General features: G+C 36.4%; 1 protein-coding gene across 1 annotated transcript; it reads left to right on the top strand.

The window, feature by feature from the left end:
* The first annotated feature begins 12,703 nt into the window (after positions 1-12,703).
* On the top strand, positions 12,704-18,009 carry LOC115215391 (protein FAM200A-like). Its single transcript, XM_029784550.1, has 3 exons — positions 12,704-12,959; positions 13,114-13,408; positions 18,003-18,009. Exons 1-3 carry the CDS (start codon positions 12,704-12,706, stop codon positions 18,007-18,009), a joined length of 558 nt encoding a protein of 185 aa, XP_029640410.1.
* Positions 18,010-19,027: the final 1,018 nt, after the last annotated feature.

Here is a 19,027-nt window from a genome sequence, read left to right as displayed (position 1 = left end):
AAGAAGAGAAGAAGAAGAAGAAGAAGAAAGAAGAAGGAAGAAAGAAGAAGAAAAGAAGAAGAAGAAGAAGAAGAAGAGAAGAAGAAGAAGAGAAGAAGAAGAAGAACCCTTTCTATTTGTGACAACAGACAGTAATTCTTTAAGGGGAGAGGGAAGTTGATTAGATCAACCCAAGTGTTCAACTGGAACTTTGGTTATCGACCTCGAAAAGATGAAAGGCAGAGCCCACTTTGGCGATATTTGAACTCAGATCGTATAGAACCGGAAGAAATGCTGCTAAGCATTTTGTCGAACGAGCTAACGATTCTTCCAGCTCGCCGCCTTAATTGTAATAATTTTTTCTAATTTTGGCGCAAAACTAGCAATTTTAAAGGGATGGGGGCAAATCGCTTACAGAGACCCCAGTTCTTGAACAGTACTTATCGATTCTGAAAGGATGAAAGCAAAGTTAATCTGGGCGGGATTTGAACTCAGCGAAATGCTGCTAACGACGCGCTTATTATTCTGTGAACTGGCCACCTTGAATAAAATAAAATGAAATAAAATAAAACGAAAACTGCCTGGTCCCGCGGATATTCCATGAAGTAAGCAACCTCTACAATGTTCTTTTATTCTTTTACTTGATTCAGTAATTAGACTGCGGCCATGCTGGAGCAGCTCCTTAAAGGTTGTTAGTCGAAGAAATCGCCTGCAGGACTTATTTTTTCTAAGCCTAGTATTTATCCTATCGGTCACCCTTGCCGACCCGCTAAGTTACACACCAAAATCGGTTGTGAAGCGATGGCGGGGCGGGGGCGGACAAACACAGACACACAAATATATGCATATATATATGTATATATATATATATATATATATATATATATAATACACGACGGGCTTCTTCCAGTTCCCGTCTACCATATCCACTAACAAGGTTTTGGTCGGTCTAAAGCGATAGTAGAAGGCACTTGCCCAAGGTGTCACGCAGTGGGACTGAACCCGGAACCATGTGGTTGGGAAGCAAGCTTCTTACTATGCAACAAACAAAATAATAGTTTCCGCTGCTACGAAATAAATCGCCCTTAATGCATTATTTCAACGCAGAGCAACACGTGAAATGCAACAATATTTTCAGGTGTACACATTACTGTAAAATAAATTTTTGTAGTGGTTTATGGTGGACATTGTTCATGATGAAGTTCCAGTAATGTGTGTCGTTAGCCAGCTGGAATAGATGTCTTCCTGGGGCTATAAACGTCAGTAGCACTGTCCCGTACAGGACGCTACACTTTGTTGGCAAAACAAACATAAGTTTGTTTTTGAAGCGTTGAAATGTATTGTAGAACAAGTAGAAAGTTGTTTTTTTTCAACACGTAAATACTGAACAGTATATATAAAGGATAAAATCCTTTTTAAGAGCAGAAAAATTTGCCGCCAAATTTTTCTGCTCTTAAAAAGGATTTTATCCTTTATATATACTGTTCAGTATTTACATGTTGAAATATATATCTTTCCACTTGTTGAGATTCTTGTTCATCCTGATGAAGGGTTCGTTGCCGAGATGTACCTTAACTCGTAATCGAACCGCGACAGTGAACTCCCGAAATAGCCATAGATGTGTTTGACTTGATTTTGTGGAACTCTCTTAAGCTCCTGGATTCCAACCTACCTTGGCTTTTATGAAATGAACTTTTTTGACACATTTTTATTTCAGGGGAGTAAGAAAATGTTTTTTAGTCGATTGATATCTTATTTTATTTAGATTTTTAGTCGCATGACACGCTTTAGAATTCTAAGTCGACAGACCGTTCTATGGATTAGAATTCTTGATAGGCCATTCTGTGTACTAATATTTTATTTGCATACATATTTTTTACATTCTGCGTTTTTTTTTTTATATATGTATTCTTTATATGTTAAGGGCCATGTTAATATTTATATATGATCAAATGTATGGAAGCGTGGTGTTATATAAAGTTGTTGACTCGAATTTGATGCTTCTTTTCTAATCAATGTTATATAGATAGATAGATAGATAGATAGATAGATAGATAGATAGATAGATAGATAGATAGATAGATATGATTTTTTCATATATAAAAATCTATGCATTCACTTGAACTCAATTCTCATATAATTGTAAAGAGAATATATATATATATAATTATATATATATATATAATATATATAATATATATATATATATATATACGGTACAGATACGTTAAAGTAATATATGTTACAGATACGAATAGATCATCAAAAGCTAGAACGTTTGATATATGATAATAATCCCTATAGTCGACTAAGCAATGCTACGAATATAAAAGATAGCTGGAAAAATACGAGCAAACTAATGATTCACAACAGCAATAATATACAAAATATGATGTTCTTTGAAGTTTATAAAATAGTATTAAATATATATACTAGCATTAAAGACCCGTCGTTGCCGGGTCATAGTGCTAGTGCATGTATATATGTGTATATATGTGTACATATTACATGTACATCTATATATATATATATATATCTACACATAAAATACAAAATACAAAGTTATATCTTGATATCGCTAGTGATAACAATACTCAAAATATATAACAGACAGGAATTGTTAGCCCGTCCCTTGTAATTTCGATCAATTGTATCTTGTCCTCCCTCTTGTATAGAAGTGTGGCTACAATCCAGCCTACCTCTACTTCTGGATGGGGATGGGGGCATTTTAAATTTTTTTCCGGGACGTCCCAGATATAAAGGGAAAATAAATATTTTCACTTTGCAAGTTCGAGTCGAGTACTCCCTTGCACGCTCCGTTGACTCGAACCTTGCTTCTATTGTGGCGAATTTACCGCCTCTGATTAGATACCTTTCATAGTCGCACCAAGACACTTTTCGAAGGTACTTTCCTCCATGTGTTCAAATCTTCTTTTTTCTCTACATTGTATACTTTATAGACAATAGTCTTTTCTTTAATTTAATTTTTTATTATCCATCTGGACTATTCCATTTCTGCACGCTAATTTTATTTTTAATTTATTCCCATTCATGTGAAACCACTTATTCAAGTTCAAGTCATTGATGCAATTTTATACCAATTGCTATTTTTACTTTTGTTATGTTACGATTATATTATACTTTAGTTTGATTTTAATTATTACTTACTACATATAATTCAATTGTTATTATTATTTTTATTATTAAAGTGAAAGTATCTGACATAAAATAGAGAAACGCTTTTGTTTCACTTTTAACGCGTAATACTGAAATAGTGGAGAAGATATGGTATTGCTATGGGCTCGCTCTAGGCAAGAAGTTGCCCATGAAACTACGTGGACCCTAAGTAAGGCATGTGTAAAATTTGAATGGAATTGGTTGTGTAGTTTTCAAGTTTTAGGGAATCGTAGTGGAGAAGATATGATATTGCTGTGGGCTCGCCCTAGGCAAAAAGCTAAAAAAATTTTTTGCTGATGACACTCCCCGGACACTAAGTAAGGCATGTGTAAAATTTGAATGAAATTGGTTGCGTAGTTCTCAAGTTTTAGGGAAACACACAGACAGACACATATTCTCAGTTTTATATATATATATATATATATATATTATATATATATAGATAGATAGATAGATAGATAGATAGATAGATAGATAGATAGATAGATAGATAGATAGATAGATAGATAGATAGATAGATATGATTTTTTCATATATAAAAATCTATGCATTCACTTGAACTCAATTCTCATATAATTGTAAAGAGAATATATATATAGATATATATATATATATATATTATATATATATATATATATATATATATATATATACGGTACAGATACGTTAAAGTAAATATATGTTACAGATACGATATTAGAGTCATCAAAAGTAGAAAGTGTGATATATGATAATAATCCAATATAGTCGACTAAGCAATGCTACGAATATAAAAGATAGCTGGAAAAATACGAGCAAAACTAATGATTCACAACAGCAATAATATACAAATATGATGTTCTTTGAAGTTATAAAATAGTATTAAATATATTATACTAGCATTAAAGACCCGTCGTTGCGCGGGTCATAGTGCTAGTGCATGTATATATGTGTATATATGTGTACATATTACATGTACATCTATATATATATTATATATAGCACACATAAAATACAAAATACAAAGTTTATATCTGATATCGCTAGTGATAACAATACTCAAAATATATAACAGACAGGAATTGTTAGCCCGTCCCTTGTAATTTCGATCAATTGTATCTTGTCCTCCCTCTTGTATAGAAGTGTGGCTACAATCCAGCCTACCTCTACTTCTGGATGGGGATGGGGGGCATTTTAAAACTTTTTTCCGGGACGTCCCAGATATAAAGGGAAAAATAAAATATTTTCACTTTGCAAGTTCGAGTCGAGTACTCCCTTGCACGCTCCGTTGACTCGAACCTTGCTTCTATTGTGGCGAATTACCGGCTCTGATAGATACCTTTCATAGTCGCACCAAGACACTTTTCGAAGGGTAATTCCTCCATGTGTTCAAATCTTCTTTTTTCTCTACATTGTATACTTATTGACAATATCTTTTCTTTAATTTAATTTTTTATTACATCTGGACTATTCCATTTCTGCACGCTAATTTTATTTTTAATTTATTCCCATTCATGTGAAACCACTTATTCAAGTTCAAGTCATTGATGCAATTTTATACCAATTGCTAGTTTTTACTTTTGTTATGTACGATATATTATACTTTAGTTTGATTGTAATTATTACCTACTACATATAATCAATTGTATTATTATTTTTATTATTAAAGTGAAAGTACTGACATAAAATAGAGAAACGCTTTGTTTCACTTTTAAGCGCGTAATACTGAAATAGTGGAGAAGAATATGGTATTGCTATGGGCTCGCTCTAGGCAAGAAGTTGCCCATGACACTACGTGGACCCTAAGTAAGGCATGTTGTAAAATTTGAATGGAATTGGTTGTGTAGTTTCAAGTTTTAGGGAATCGTAGTGGAGAAGATATGATATTGCTGTGGGCTCGCCCTAGGCAAAAAGCTAAAAAAATTTTTTTGCTGATGACACTCCCCGGACACTAAGTAAGGCATGGTGTAAAATTTGAATGAAATTGGTTGCGTAGTTCTCAAGTTTTAGGAAACAAACAGACAGACACATATTCTCAGTTTGATATATAATTTATATATATATATATATAGATAGATAGATAGATAGATAGAATAGATAGATAGATAGATAGATAGATAGATAGAGAGATAGATAGATAGATAGATAGATATGGTGGAGGTGCAATTGCTCAGTAGTTAGGGCAGCGGACTCGAGTTTGTAGGATCGCGGTTTCGATTCCCAGACCGGGCGTTGTGAGTGTTTATTGAACGAAAACACCTAAAGTTCCACGAGGCTCCGACAGGGGGTGGTGGTGATCCCTGCTGTACTCTTTCACCACAAGTTTCTCTCACTCGTTCTTCTTCGCCTAAAACAATGCTAAAACAATGTGAAGCGCATTGTGGCCAGCGATGTGTAGCAACATCTGATAGCCTGGTCAGTCACGGTGATCACGGTAATATATATATATATATATTTCGTTAATTCTGATAAGACAAGGAACTTATATGCAGGAATTTGACAAGGAACTTGATAAGGACGTTTATAAACGCCTGATTTCGAATAGTGTCACAGACACATACAAAAAAGACAACACGAATATATACAAAGAGGTGAACTTAGAAGCAAGAGGAATAGCTAACGATCTTAAGATTAGCGATAGGATTGAATATCTTTCACCACGACCAGCTTTTATTGCTCTGAAAGACCATAAAGCCAATTTTAGTAGAAACCCAAATGTAGATTGATAAATCCGGCTAAAACTGAACTGAGATAGGAATTATTCGCAAATATATTTGGACCGTATTTTAGTTAAGTTAGATAGTGAAGTAGACTTGAGAATTTGGAAGAATAGTAAGTCGGTCATAGAGTGGTTTAAAGGTATTAGCTATAAGAATAATTGTAGTTTCACACAATTCGACATTATTGACTTTTACCCGTCAATATCTAGGACGTTGCTCCTAAGGGCATTGGACTTCGCCAAGCAGTATGTCAACATCGATAGCTCGGAATTGATATTATTATGCATGCGAGGAAATCGCTTCTTTTTTCGAGGATTCCACCTGGATTAAGAAGACTGAGGATTCTCTTTTCGATGTACCGATGGGGGGCATACGACGGGCTGAGTTATGTATGCTCATAGGAGCCTTTATTCTCCATAATCTAAAAATAGAATTCCCATTTATAGATGCAGGTTTATATAGGGATGACGGCCTTATAGCCATGCATAATCTAAACGGCCATGAATCAGATAGACTTAGGAAGGACCCTCATTGCTTTCTTTCAAAGGATGGGCTTACGGGTTACGATAGATGCTAACCTGAATAGTGTAGATTTTTTAGACGTAAATTTTAATGTAAGGTCGGATAGATTTAAACCTTTCCGTAAGCCCAATGAAAAGCTATCGTATATTAGCAAAGATTCGAACCATCCACCAGTTATCCTTAGGAACTTAGTCAGCAATGTAGGTAGAAGAATATCTTCAATTTCTTCGGACGAGGCAGCATTCCATAATGCTGCACCTTATTACGATAGCGCATTAAAGAATAGTGGATTCTCTGAGAAGATCCAGTACAACCAACTTAATGCTGATAATAATGCTGCACGAAGAACTAGGACCAGGAAAGTTTTGTGGTTCAACCCGGCTTTCAATTTGGCCGTAAAGACTAATATAGGTAAGGAATTTTTGAGATTAGTCTCTAAGCATTTTAAGCAGGGTCATAAATTCTATAGGATATTTAATAGAAGAACCATGAAGGTTAGCTATTCTTGTTGCAGAAATTTCGCCTCTTACATTAGCCAGCATAATAGGAAGCTAATTGAGATTAGACATGGTGCCGAGCCCATTAAGAAATGCAATTTCAAAAACGAAAGCTCCTGTCCGTTAGAAGGGAAATGTCTAGTGAAAGGAGTAGTTTATAGAGCCAAGGTGCAAGTAGAAGGCTCATCGGAATACACAGGGGCTTCAGAAAATTCATTTAAAACAAGATTTTATTCTCATAAAAATTCATTTAAATACCCAGAGAATAGGAAGAGGACCAGCCTAGCAAATATGTCTGGGAACTAAAAGAAAAAGGAAGCCCACCTTTCAACGTGACATGGAGCATTCTGGACAGGGCGGCACCATACAGGCATGGAGCATACAAAAATAATTTCAAGTGCAAACTTTGCTTATTATTAAAAAAATGTACATTTTATTCAAAGACAATAATTCTTTGAATCAAAGAAGTGGGCTAATGAACTTATGTAGGCACGCGGCTAAATTTAAAATGTCGAATATAAATATACCATATGGATAGAGTATATATTTTGTATTTTTGATTTTTGAAATTTTGATTTTGACTCTTGAGCTGTGAGCGCTACGATGGATTTTGTTCCGCGTTATACAGATTTTAATCCGTATAGCAAAGTCTTATGTTTCGACATATACATGAGGAAAAACCTTCGAATTTGTTTATTTCAAATTATTGTATTGTATAGGATTACCTTGATTTTTTATAGATGATCCAAAATAGGGTGTTATATTTTATTTTATATGTCTTTCGTATATATTTTTTATTATTGCACCCATTTCTTTAAAAAAAAGCAATGTTGTCAAAAATTAGAATTTTATATATGTGTATAGCCATGGATATGTATTTGTAAGCATGCGTATCTGTGTATGTGTAAGTGGACGTGTGTTTGTGCTTAAGCACACATATACACGACTGTATGTGTATGTATCCATTCGAGCTTGTGTATTTGTATACATGTCTCCATACATGTCAATAATGCCGTTACATAGCTTGTATACATAATTTTTCTTATTTCGTTTTTTCCCCACCCCTCCTTTTTCTTTTTTCTTTTTTCCTTCCCCCTTCTTCGTTCCTTTTTCTCTCTCTTCCTTTCTTTCGTCCCCCCCTTACTCAGTATATGAGAATCGCTACATAGATGATTTTAAATTGCGTGCGAGATGGATTGCGTAAATATATGTACGCATGCATTTATGTGTATATTTCAGATTTATATTTATACGTCTGTATATGTATGGCGTTTGCAAGCACCCTTCTGTGTATGTTGATATATATATGTACACGTTAACATAAATATGTATTGCAGTGTAATATTTATAATAGGTTTAATTTCTAAGCTTTAATTAATACTTTCTTTTAATTCATTAATTCATATGTATTTATTCAATGTAAGGTTTTTTCTCGAATTTTTATAATTTTATAAGTTTTATATATATATACAATATTTTTTGACCTTTTTGTTTATCGCTCGAGATTGACCGTTTTTTCTAAAGGGCCAATCAAACAAGTCCATTTCTTTTTAAAGGTGTAGCGTTTGTAAGAGTCTGATTGAATTGAATATATCGGTTCCATTCTAGCAAAAACTGTCTGATGTACGGCAACGAGAAACTCAGAGTAACAGATTTTGTTGAATTTTCTGCTGCTTTAAATAAAGTATATATATATATATATATATATATATGATATAAGGGGCTACACACAGAGGGGACAAACAAGGACAGACAAACGGATTAAGTAGATTATCCCAGTGCGTAACGGTACTTTATTTAATCGACCCCGAAAGGATGAAAGGCAAAGCCGACCTCGGCGGAATTTGAACTCACAACGTAGCGGCAGATGAAATACCGCCAAGCATTTCGCCCGGCATGCTAACGTTTCTGCCAGCTCGCTGCCCTTGAGTATATATATATATATATATATATATATATATATATCACAATCAAGGAACGGCCATAATAGGCCATTCACCCACTAGAAATAACAGCCAAAAGCTTCAACCGCAAAATAACATCAATTCCGTAAACCAGGAGAAAATTAAAAAAACATTTACCCTGTATTTCTTATACGATGCACCGTTTCATCTACTGTTTAATGGTAAACTAACCTGATTAAATTAAATCAAGCCAATCTACCATAGGCCCTTAGATTCATCAGTAAGAAATAGCCAAGTCGGAACAGATATTTTTCACGAGGCATTCCCGTCCCTGCCTCGGCAATATCTGACCTAAAATTTTCAAATCATCGCACTCGCGCCAAATTTATCGGCAGCAAATAAATATAAGCCGCCGATTCCATTACGGAATTAACCAGAAAATTCATAATTGGCTGTTATTTCTAGTGGGTGAATGGCCTATTATGGCCGTTCCTTGATTGTGATGTTGAACTTAAAAATGGTCTATGACTATTTAATTTTTTTCCCACTAGGCCGCTGGTGGCAAAAAAATTCTACAAAATTTTTTGCCACCCTATATTGATTAATTATATATATATATATATATATATAATATATATATATATATATATATATATATATATATATATATATATATATATAAATAAGTACCAGTTACGCACTGGGGTCGATATAATCTACTTATCCGTTTGTCTGTCCTTGTTTGTCCCCTCTGTGTGTAGCCCCTTGTGGGCAGTAAAGAAATAAGTATTTCGGAGTTCAAATTCCGCCGAGGTCGGCTTTGTCTTTCATCCTTTCAGGTTTGATAAATTAAGTAGCAGTTGCGTACTAGGATCGATCTAATCAATTGGCCCCTCCTCCAAAATTTCGGGTCTTCTCCCTACAGTAGAAAAGAACATATATATACTCAAACTCATGTGTAACTTGATCTAGCAATAACAAACGAGCAGGGCGTAACACGGGTGCTAACTTACTAAGAGAGTAACAACAATAGTGGATGGAAGCACTCCGTCGGTTACCACGACGAGGGTTCCGGTTGATCCGAATCAACGGAACAGCCTGCTCGTGAAATTAAAGTGTAAGTGGCTGAGCACTCCACAGACACGTGTACCCTTAACGTAGTTCTCGGGGATATTCAGCGTGACACAGAGAGTGACAAGGCCGGCCCTTTGAAATACAGGTACAACAGAAACAGGGAGTAAGAGTGAGAGAAAGTTGTGGTGAAAGAGTACAGCAGGGATCACCACCATCCCCTGCCGGAGCCTCGTGGAGCTTTAAGTGTTTTCGCTCAATAAACACTCACAACGCCCGGTCTGGGAATCGAAACCGCGATCCTATGACCGCGAGTCCGCTGCCCTAACCACTGGGCCATTGCGCCTCCACAACAACAATAGTAGCAATAACAACAAAACAACAGCAATAATACTTTTTCTCCAAGGCACATGGTCTGAAGTTTTGGAGGAGGGGGACAGTCGATTACATCGTCGCTGGTGTTCAGAGGCAAAATCGTTCTTTGTGAAATTTGAACTCAGGACGTAAAACCGGAAGAGATGCTGGCTAGAATTTTGCCGGTTCTGCGAGCTCACCGATTCTTCCAACTCATCGCCTTGTTTACCTGAAAGAATGACAGAAAGTCAGATACTGGAACGCCTCTGATCATCAGGTTCAGTCTGAGTTGGAAGTTAAACAAACAACAACAACAACAACAACAACGCAATTAATCCTTGTTTTCGTTCGAACCTGATAAAAAGGATTTCTAATTTAGATGCAGAACCAGCAAATGTTTAAGCGTAGGGCTAAGCGGACACCATGAACACCAGTTCATGACCGGTACTTTATTTCATCGATCGCCAAATGATAAAAAGCAAAACTGACCTCACGTCGGCGGGGTTTGAACTCAGAAAATACCAATCAAAAGGAATAACGCAAGGCATTATTATTTTCGACAGTCTTACGATTCTGCCTGTAAACTCCAAATGAATATATAAGCAACAGAAGAGAAACAAATGGGAAATCTTTGCCAGCTGATAATATAATTTGTCTTCCTGGAGAAAATACTGTAATTGAGTGACAGCATAAACATTAGCGGATCGAAAAGTGTAGTTTGAAACATTGCCAAACATAACGCCTGGGGAAATGCCAGGATGCCAAACATTTTGACTTATATTTCATTTCGTCCTTCATGGTTTTGGTTAGAAATCCTGCTACAGTTCGCATTTTTTTATGAGACAGAGGTCGAGAAAAGTAATTTATGTCTCCTTTTTGGTACTGCTGCTGCTGCTGCTGCTGTTGTTGTTGTTGTTGTTGTTGTTGTTGTTGTTGTTGTTCTTCTTCTTCTTCTTCTTCTTCTTCTTCTTCTTCTTCTTCTTCTTCTTCTTCTTCTTCTTCTTCTTCTTCTTCTTCTTCTTCTTCTTCTTCTTCTTCCATATCTTCGCTCTTCTCACCTCTCTCGTTCTTCTTTAACATCTTGTCCGTTTTACGTAAAGGCTAACCCTACAACGTAGTGTGGTGGTGCGTATGATGTGTGGACCGAACAGGGTGGTCATTTTATGTACATACGTTTGGTGCAGGCAGAAGGGCACAATATTTAAAGAAGAATGTCGATCACCTTAGCTACCACGCAAGACAGCCCAAAGCCACGTTACACCACAAAATACGAGGAATTGAACCATAGCTTCCCAAAGTGGGCGATATCGCTCACCGGTGACCGACTTCAACTTACAGGTGGGACATGGGCGAATTTCTAGAAAATGGTGGCCGATTTGAGATTTTGGCGGGCGATATGAGCATTTTATGGGTGACAATGAATGTGTAGAAATTAAGTCTGCATTCACTGATATCTAGGCATGCCTAGAATAAGAATGCACTTTTATCGATTTGGCTACTCGCATGAGACGTCCCTTTGTATTAAAAACGCGGACTTGTTTATCGATCAAATATTTTTGTCGCAGTCATTGAGATGGCAAGCAGCCAAGTAAGCCTAGGCCTATTAAACCACACTCCACTACATTTTCTTTTGGCATAATCGTATGAAGTCCCGTGTGTAGAATTCAAATTCCCCAAAATGTCCTGAAAACTCCGAAAAAACAAAAAGGTATAAGGGGTTATATGTCGTGCGTAATTCTGTGGTTTCATATCAAAACACAAATGCTATTTTCAGGATGTCACGCACAAAATGACAACTTTGAAATCGTGTTTCTTGACTGAGTACAAATGATCAAACCTCTATAGCTTTTTAAAAACATTTTTCTAGAAAAAGTTCAATAACTCCAGCAATATAGCTTGGAAAGTTACATTAATATGCCAAATTTTAAAATTTTCGATAAACTTTAATTTTTGAAATGCTGGCAGCCAAACGAACTAGATCTGTATTTGCTCCAGTAAAGACGTGTCATCTGACTCTGCTCTGTTGACTTCTTCTCTTTGGGAACACCATACTGCCTTTCTGACGCCATCTGTAGAAATTCATTTTCACATTTTCACTTTACTGATGCCTCCAGTCAAGAAAATTTGTCAACAGTACAGCAGTGATTATTTATCGTTTGGATTTATTCCCTCTCCCCAGAATTCTCAGTTACCAATGTGCCTTCTTTGCCATCAAACATTGACCAGCGAAGCAATGAAACCTTCACGCTTGAAGTATCACTTTGATGCAAAGCATTCTGAAAAGAAGGACAAACCATTATCATAATTTTTGCAACTGAGCTCTTCTTTCAAAAAGCAAATACAAACATTCAACACGCTTCTCCAGGAAACTACTAAGCAGGAGAATGACGGGTTGATTGCATCGCACAACATTGCATTGCTTGTTGCTAAGTCTGGGTAGTCTCTTACAATTGGAGAAACATTACTTTGCCAGGTTATCGAAGAGGTATCGTCAACCGTTATGTACGAAAAACCCGATAACATTATGAAAATCCCTCTTAGTAATAACACAATTTCTCGAAGCATCGATGAAATGGCCAACGATGTCAAACATCAGCTCATTAATATTCTCCATCGTTCTGAATTCTCTATACAAGTGGATGATTCAACTGTTGTGGACAATCAATGTTTGATGATGGTATATGTACGGTATTTCAGCGAAGACCTTCAATCTTGTGACGAAATGCTGTTCACAGAGAAATTGCTGCTTGATTCAAGTAAGTGCAACTATTTTTCACACTCAAAGTTTTCCTTTTTGAACATAATATCCCACTTAGTAATATTCTTGCTTGTGCATCTGATGGAGCCTCTTCGATGATGAGAAGGTACAGAGGTTCTTCATCTCTCCTAAAGCGTGAAATTTCCCACCAGATATTAACTGTTCATTGCTTGGCACACTGGCAGCATTTAGTGGCAAAAATATGAACAGTAGGTTGAATGGTGCGCTACAGTTAGTTATCAAGACTGTGAACAAATTGAAGTTCAATCCCTTGTCTCATCGATTTTTCCGTGAACTCTGTCTGAGAAATGATGAGGTCCATACTAAACTCTTATACCCTACCGAAGTGCGGTGGCTGTCAAAAGGAAACTGTGTTTTACACTTTGTTGAACTGTTTCATATAATTGTATCTTTCTTTGAAGATACTTCACTATCCGCTTCATTGGGGTATGTAATGTATGATACCTTTTTTTTCTTTGTGATATATTCACAAAATTAAATGATTTGAATAAGTTATTGCAAGGAAACAGAAAAACTTTCGTTGATTGTAAATCATTTATCACTACCTTCATTCCGAAATTGGTGTTGTATAAGACTAACATTTCAAAAGGTCAATTTCATCAATTTCTGCAACTTGATTTTTTGAAAGATGAATTGGTTGATGAGAATTTAGCTACATATCGCAAATACTTACAATCATTGCACATAATATAGTGGAGCGATTTCAAGATGTTATTGCACTGAATATTCCAAATTGGTATAGCAATCCATTTGAGGTCGTTGCAGTCAATTGCGAGGATGACGTTCAGTAAGAATTCATAGAATTACAAAATGACAATGACACCACAATGCAATATAGCTGTAATGACAAAGAAGGTTTGTGGTACCATCAAAGTATATTAAATTCCTACCCCAATCAGTGGAAACATCTGAAATTACTTTTGCTTGCCTTCCCTACCTTATACCTGGTTGAATCTGGTTTTAACCATGCTGGAACTTTATTTTCCCACAAAAGAATCGGACTGGATGTGATACAACGCGGAGACTTGCGGCTAAAGTGGACAGGCTTGAAACCGAATGTATCTACACTAGCTGCATCGCACCAGAAACATTGTGGAGGCACATGGCCTAGTGGTTAGAGCAGCGGACTCACAGTCGAGGGATCGCGGGTTCGAATCTCAGACTGGGCGATGTGTATGTTTATGAGCGAAACACCTAAGCTCCACGCAGCTCCGGCAGAAGGTAGTGGCGAAACTTCTGCTGATCCTTTCGCCACAACTTTGTCTCACTCTTTCCTCCTGTATCTTGCAGCTCACCTGCGACGGACCGGCGTCCCGTCCAGGTGGGGAACCTATACGCCAAGAAACCGGGAAACCGGCCCAGTCATGGCTCGAGAAGGAACAAACAAACAACCAGATACATGGTTCTTATTAAAAAGTTGTATTCTTTTTCTTTATAATACAATCATTAATTATTTTTGTACCGGTCGTTCTGAGCAATGGTTCATTTGGGAAAAATGAAAATCTGTGTAAAAGAAAGCGCAAGTTTCCAGAAGTTAATCTGTTTGAAAAATATAGAGCTAACGTTAGAATTTTATTGACACTAATGGCAAAACTAAACCCACAATAAGGGATTTGTAAACAACCGCATATTTAGTCCAAACGGCATTAACAGGGCAACGAGTCTACGATATAATATGTGTGTCAATTCATACGGAGTTGGGGCTAGGATATTTTGTGTTGGTGGGGTTGTGTCAGGTTTTTTTTTTACACAGGTGAGCGAGGGAGCATTTTTCGGACGACAGGCGGGCGATAGTGCAATTTGGCGCGAAAAGTTTGTGAAACACTGAATTAAGCCTTCTCCAACAACAACCTATCAGCTTTCTCTATTAGTTCCTTACCGTGGCCATGTTAGTAGCTTCATCAAATTCAACATGTATTTGACTAAATCGTTATTAATTTATAGAATGTATGTCTTTTGTGAAGATTCCACTGAGCCATAATGTTACAAGCTTTATATTTGCGATCCAATACCGGTGTATTCGGTCTTAGCGAAGCATGTCCAATTAACATTAAGCAGTTTGAATGTGAAATGCTGTCAACTGAAACTGCACTATTCCATTTGAATGAAAAGAAATTTTCATTTCACGCCTTAATCGAATAAGTATGAGGTAGGTTGCATCACCAGTTCACATTAGTCCTACGATAAATAACGTTATGAACATTGTGAAATGTGTTTAGTTTGATCGTTGTATGTCTTTTGTATATGCAATGGAGACTTTTCAGTGGCCTTCTTTTGACGTATACTAAATTTGCATAACCAGCTTCGGATAACCGTAATGAGGAGGGAAAAAATAAGTAAAATTGAATCGTAAAATAAGTAAAATTGAAAATTTTATTTGCGCTTCTGAAAACATAAGATTAATGAACTCGCTCTCAAAGTTCAAACCACAGATTCTGTCTTACGAGACGACGTTGGGGAGCTGGTGCGTTTTTAGCTTTTCAAAGGCCTAATATTACTACTACTACTACTACTACTACTACTACTACTACTACTACTCTACTACTACTACTACTTATATATATATATATATATATATATATATATTATATATATATATATATTATATATATATATATATTATATATATATATATATATATATATATATATATACAAATATATATATATATATATAATATATATATATATACATATATATATTTGATATGTGTGTGTGTAGAGACTGAGAGAGAAACAGACAGACAGACAGAAAGAAAGAGAGAGGGCGAGAGAGGGAGGGAGGGACAGACAGGCATAGATAGGTAGGCAGGCAGGTAGGTAGGTAGGTATCATAGCCCGGTTGAAAGACATGAGTATGTCTGTGTGATTGGATGTTAATTATTTTCATTGATTCTCCCACGATTCAATTTTACTTATTTTTCCTCCTTTCAATTATCTAAGTTTTAAACGCAAAATTGTTAATTAACTCAGTACAATAATTGATCGTTTCAGTAATGTCAAAAAAAAAAAAAAATTAAAGACACTTTAAGCCAAGAACGTTAAAAGCAAATAAATTTTTATTCAGCAAACCGTATCGAAGAAAATAACCAAACCATAATACACTTCTCAAAACGTAATCACGTCTACGAGGCACCGAATCTACCATTTTGAGTTTCATCTTATCAGGAATTTCTTCGACATTTGACTATATAATCACTAATCATTAATAATAATAATAATAATAACAAGAACAATAATGATAATAAATGCCCTGATGCAGTACCAGACAGTGGCTCTCATGGCTTCTGATCTTAAATGATTAGAAGTGTTATCATATACATTATTTTGTCTTGGTATAAAAGGACCTCAACAAATATTCTGCTCAATACCACAGATTTGCTTACCCGTTGTTTGACTTTAATCAGTTGAACATGTCCCTTAGTGGCCGACGATATGTACATCTCTGATTACGAGCAGAAGTAGTGGGGGAGCATAATCGCCGTGTGCTGAGTGGAATTCTTTGGGGTTTGAATTATTACGCTCCTATGCACTCATAAGATCCCATATCGGCACGCTTGATGCCTCCATCAAACTCAAACTCGCAGATGGGACTATCCACAATACACAAGACCGCCACAGCAAATAGACCCAAAGTGGACACCACCGGCAACAGCACACACATCACCTCGATGCTCCTACTGAACATCAGAGGACTGCTAACACTCAGTAACAGGACAAAAATCCCGTTCCTGAGAGACCTTGTTGCATGCAATCAAGCCTTATGCATAGCACTTACGGAAACACACCTGAAACCGGACATAGTAGATGCGGAAATACACATACCACAGTATGTTGTACTACGGACCGACAGAAAAGAAAGGAGTCATGGAGGAGTTGCTATGTACATCCGCGAGGACCTCACACCCCAGGTCCTTTTGTCATACTCAAATTCGGTGTGTGACACACTAATTGTACATATAAGGCAACTTTGTGTAGTTATATGTGCTACATATCGTCCTCCAGATGCCCCAAGCCATGTAGGCAAGTTTGAAGACTGCCTTATAAAAATAGAAGTTCTAGTCACATTAGAACAACACTTAAGTGTACTTCTTATGGGAGACTTCAATCTGCCCAATGTCAGATGGCCCGAGGGCCTTTCTATCCCAGGAATGACACGATGCGAACGAGGACAGGCGAGGTCCCTCCTGAACCTCATCAACACTCTGTACATGGATCAAATAATACCCCAACCAACCAGGGCAGGTAACATACTGGATCTCTGCTTCACAAATAATATGGATCTCATCCGTAATGTGAAAGTGACACCGACACTACTCTCGGATCACAACATGGTAGAGCTGACCATGTACGGGCCAAAGGAAAGCATGGACATGCAGTCTACAAGTCTTCTGCTGTTGGTGCTGCATTGATGTCTATTTTATTTTTGCCAAATTATTGGTAGAACTTTTTGGGGTTGGAGTTGAACTGTTTGTTTTGTTCAAAGAAACGTTGGCGTTTCTCATACCGGCGGATCCTTTGTGCTTTGGCAAGGATATCTTGCTTTAACTTTTCTTTTACTTCAGGCAAATCTTTTTCTGTAATGTTTATTTGCACAGTATTTTTGTTTTCTTCTTGTTAGTAGTGTTGATTGTCTACTAATTTCGTTAAGAATTGACAGATTTTTTCTTCATTCTTCTTTTTTTTTTGGGGGGGGGGGATATTATTTACCCACAGGATTTGCTTGTGTACTGGTACTCCTGTTTGGGTGGGTTTGAGGGAGTATCCAGCTACCTTTGGGGCTGCAGTGGCTGCTGCATATATTATGTCATTTAGCTCGGTGATGTTCAAATTTGTTTCAGTGGCTATTAGTTCCGTGACGGCCAGGTTTATGCTATTTATTACTGATGTTGTTTTATTCTCTATTTTGATTTTTGGGAGGTATAATCGGTGGTCGATTCTGGGATCTGTGGTTTTCAGTTCTTTGATTATGCTCATTTTTATAGTATTATAATCATTAGGTCCCCCTTTACTGTTTTCAGGTTTTAGATTTGTATCGCCTTCCTTCTCATTCATATGTTTGTCTGTAGTGTTCTGGATTGGTGCTTTTTGAACATTATTATACGGTCTGGGTTTGTTGTCTTTTGTTGTTTACTTCGCTTTAGTTGGAAATGTTACGTCTGTCTTTTACTATCTCAGTGTTTATATTATTTAGCGTTGCTGTGTAGCTACTATCTACATTTTCTTGATGTAGTTTTTCCTTTTAACTGTTCTATCTCTATTTCTGATATATATATTTTTTTTTGAGAATATATCTTCGTATGTTAGCTAGTTTATTACGGTTCGTTGCTGTATCCAAGTCTTTATTTAGGTGATTTTTCTTCCATATTTTATATGTCTATGTTGTTGTGCTTTCGTTCTTTGAGTAGAGTACTGCTGTAAAATAAGCATGTATGATTGAAATATATTCCTCACGTGTCCATTTATGCCCTTCAGGTTTTATTTGCGGGACATGGGAAACAACGACCAGCCCTTTATTTTGACGGTCATCATTTTCGTAGGGTACCGGTCCGTTCATTTCTGTTAAATTGTTTTGCACGTGTAGTTTTCGTACATTTTGTGTAACAAGTTTAAAGTACGTACTTCCCGATTGTTATTCTTGGGTTGAATAATACCGGTATTATTTAATCTATTTGTAATATTTTTGTACATGGTGTTTTGGGACGGAGGTGGTCTGGTGTTGATGGATCGTAATGTGTCGAGCGTGTTTACGTGTGCTGTACGAGTAGTGGAGATGATATCCAGTTAAAATACGTCATTTTATTTGGAAAACAGAAATAAATTTCTATGAGTATTACTTACTCGGATATAGTCCAACCCTTTGCTATTTTTGACTCCAAATGATGTCTATATTTCCGGTGTTTTTGTATAAATTTCGGAGTAGTATTTTATCGCTCTCACATGCTAAACGTCCCCGGTGCATTATTATTATTATTATTATTATTATTATTATTATTATTATTATTATTATTATTATTATTATTATTATTATTATTCAGGCCACTGC

Source organism: Octopus sinensis, linkage group LG9, assembly GCF_006345805.1.
Source record: "Octopus sinensis linkage group LG9, ASM634580v1, whole genome shotgun sequence".
NCBI lineage: Eukaryota > Metazoa > Mollusca > Cephalopoda > Octopoda > Octopodidae > Octopus > Octopus sinensis.
Note: the sequence above shows the minus strand (reverse complement) of the source record. Positions and strands in the feature narration are given on the sequence as shown.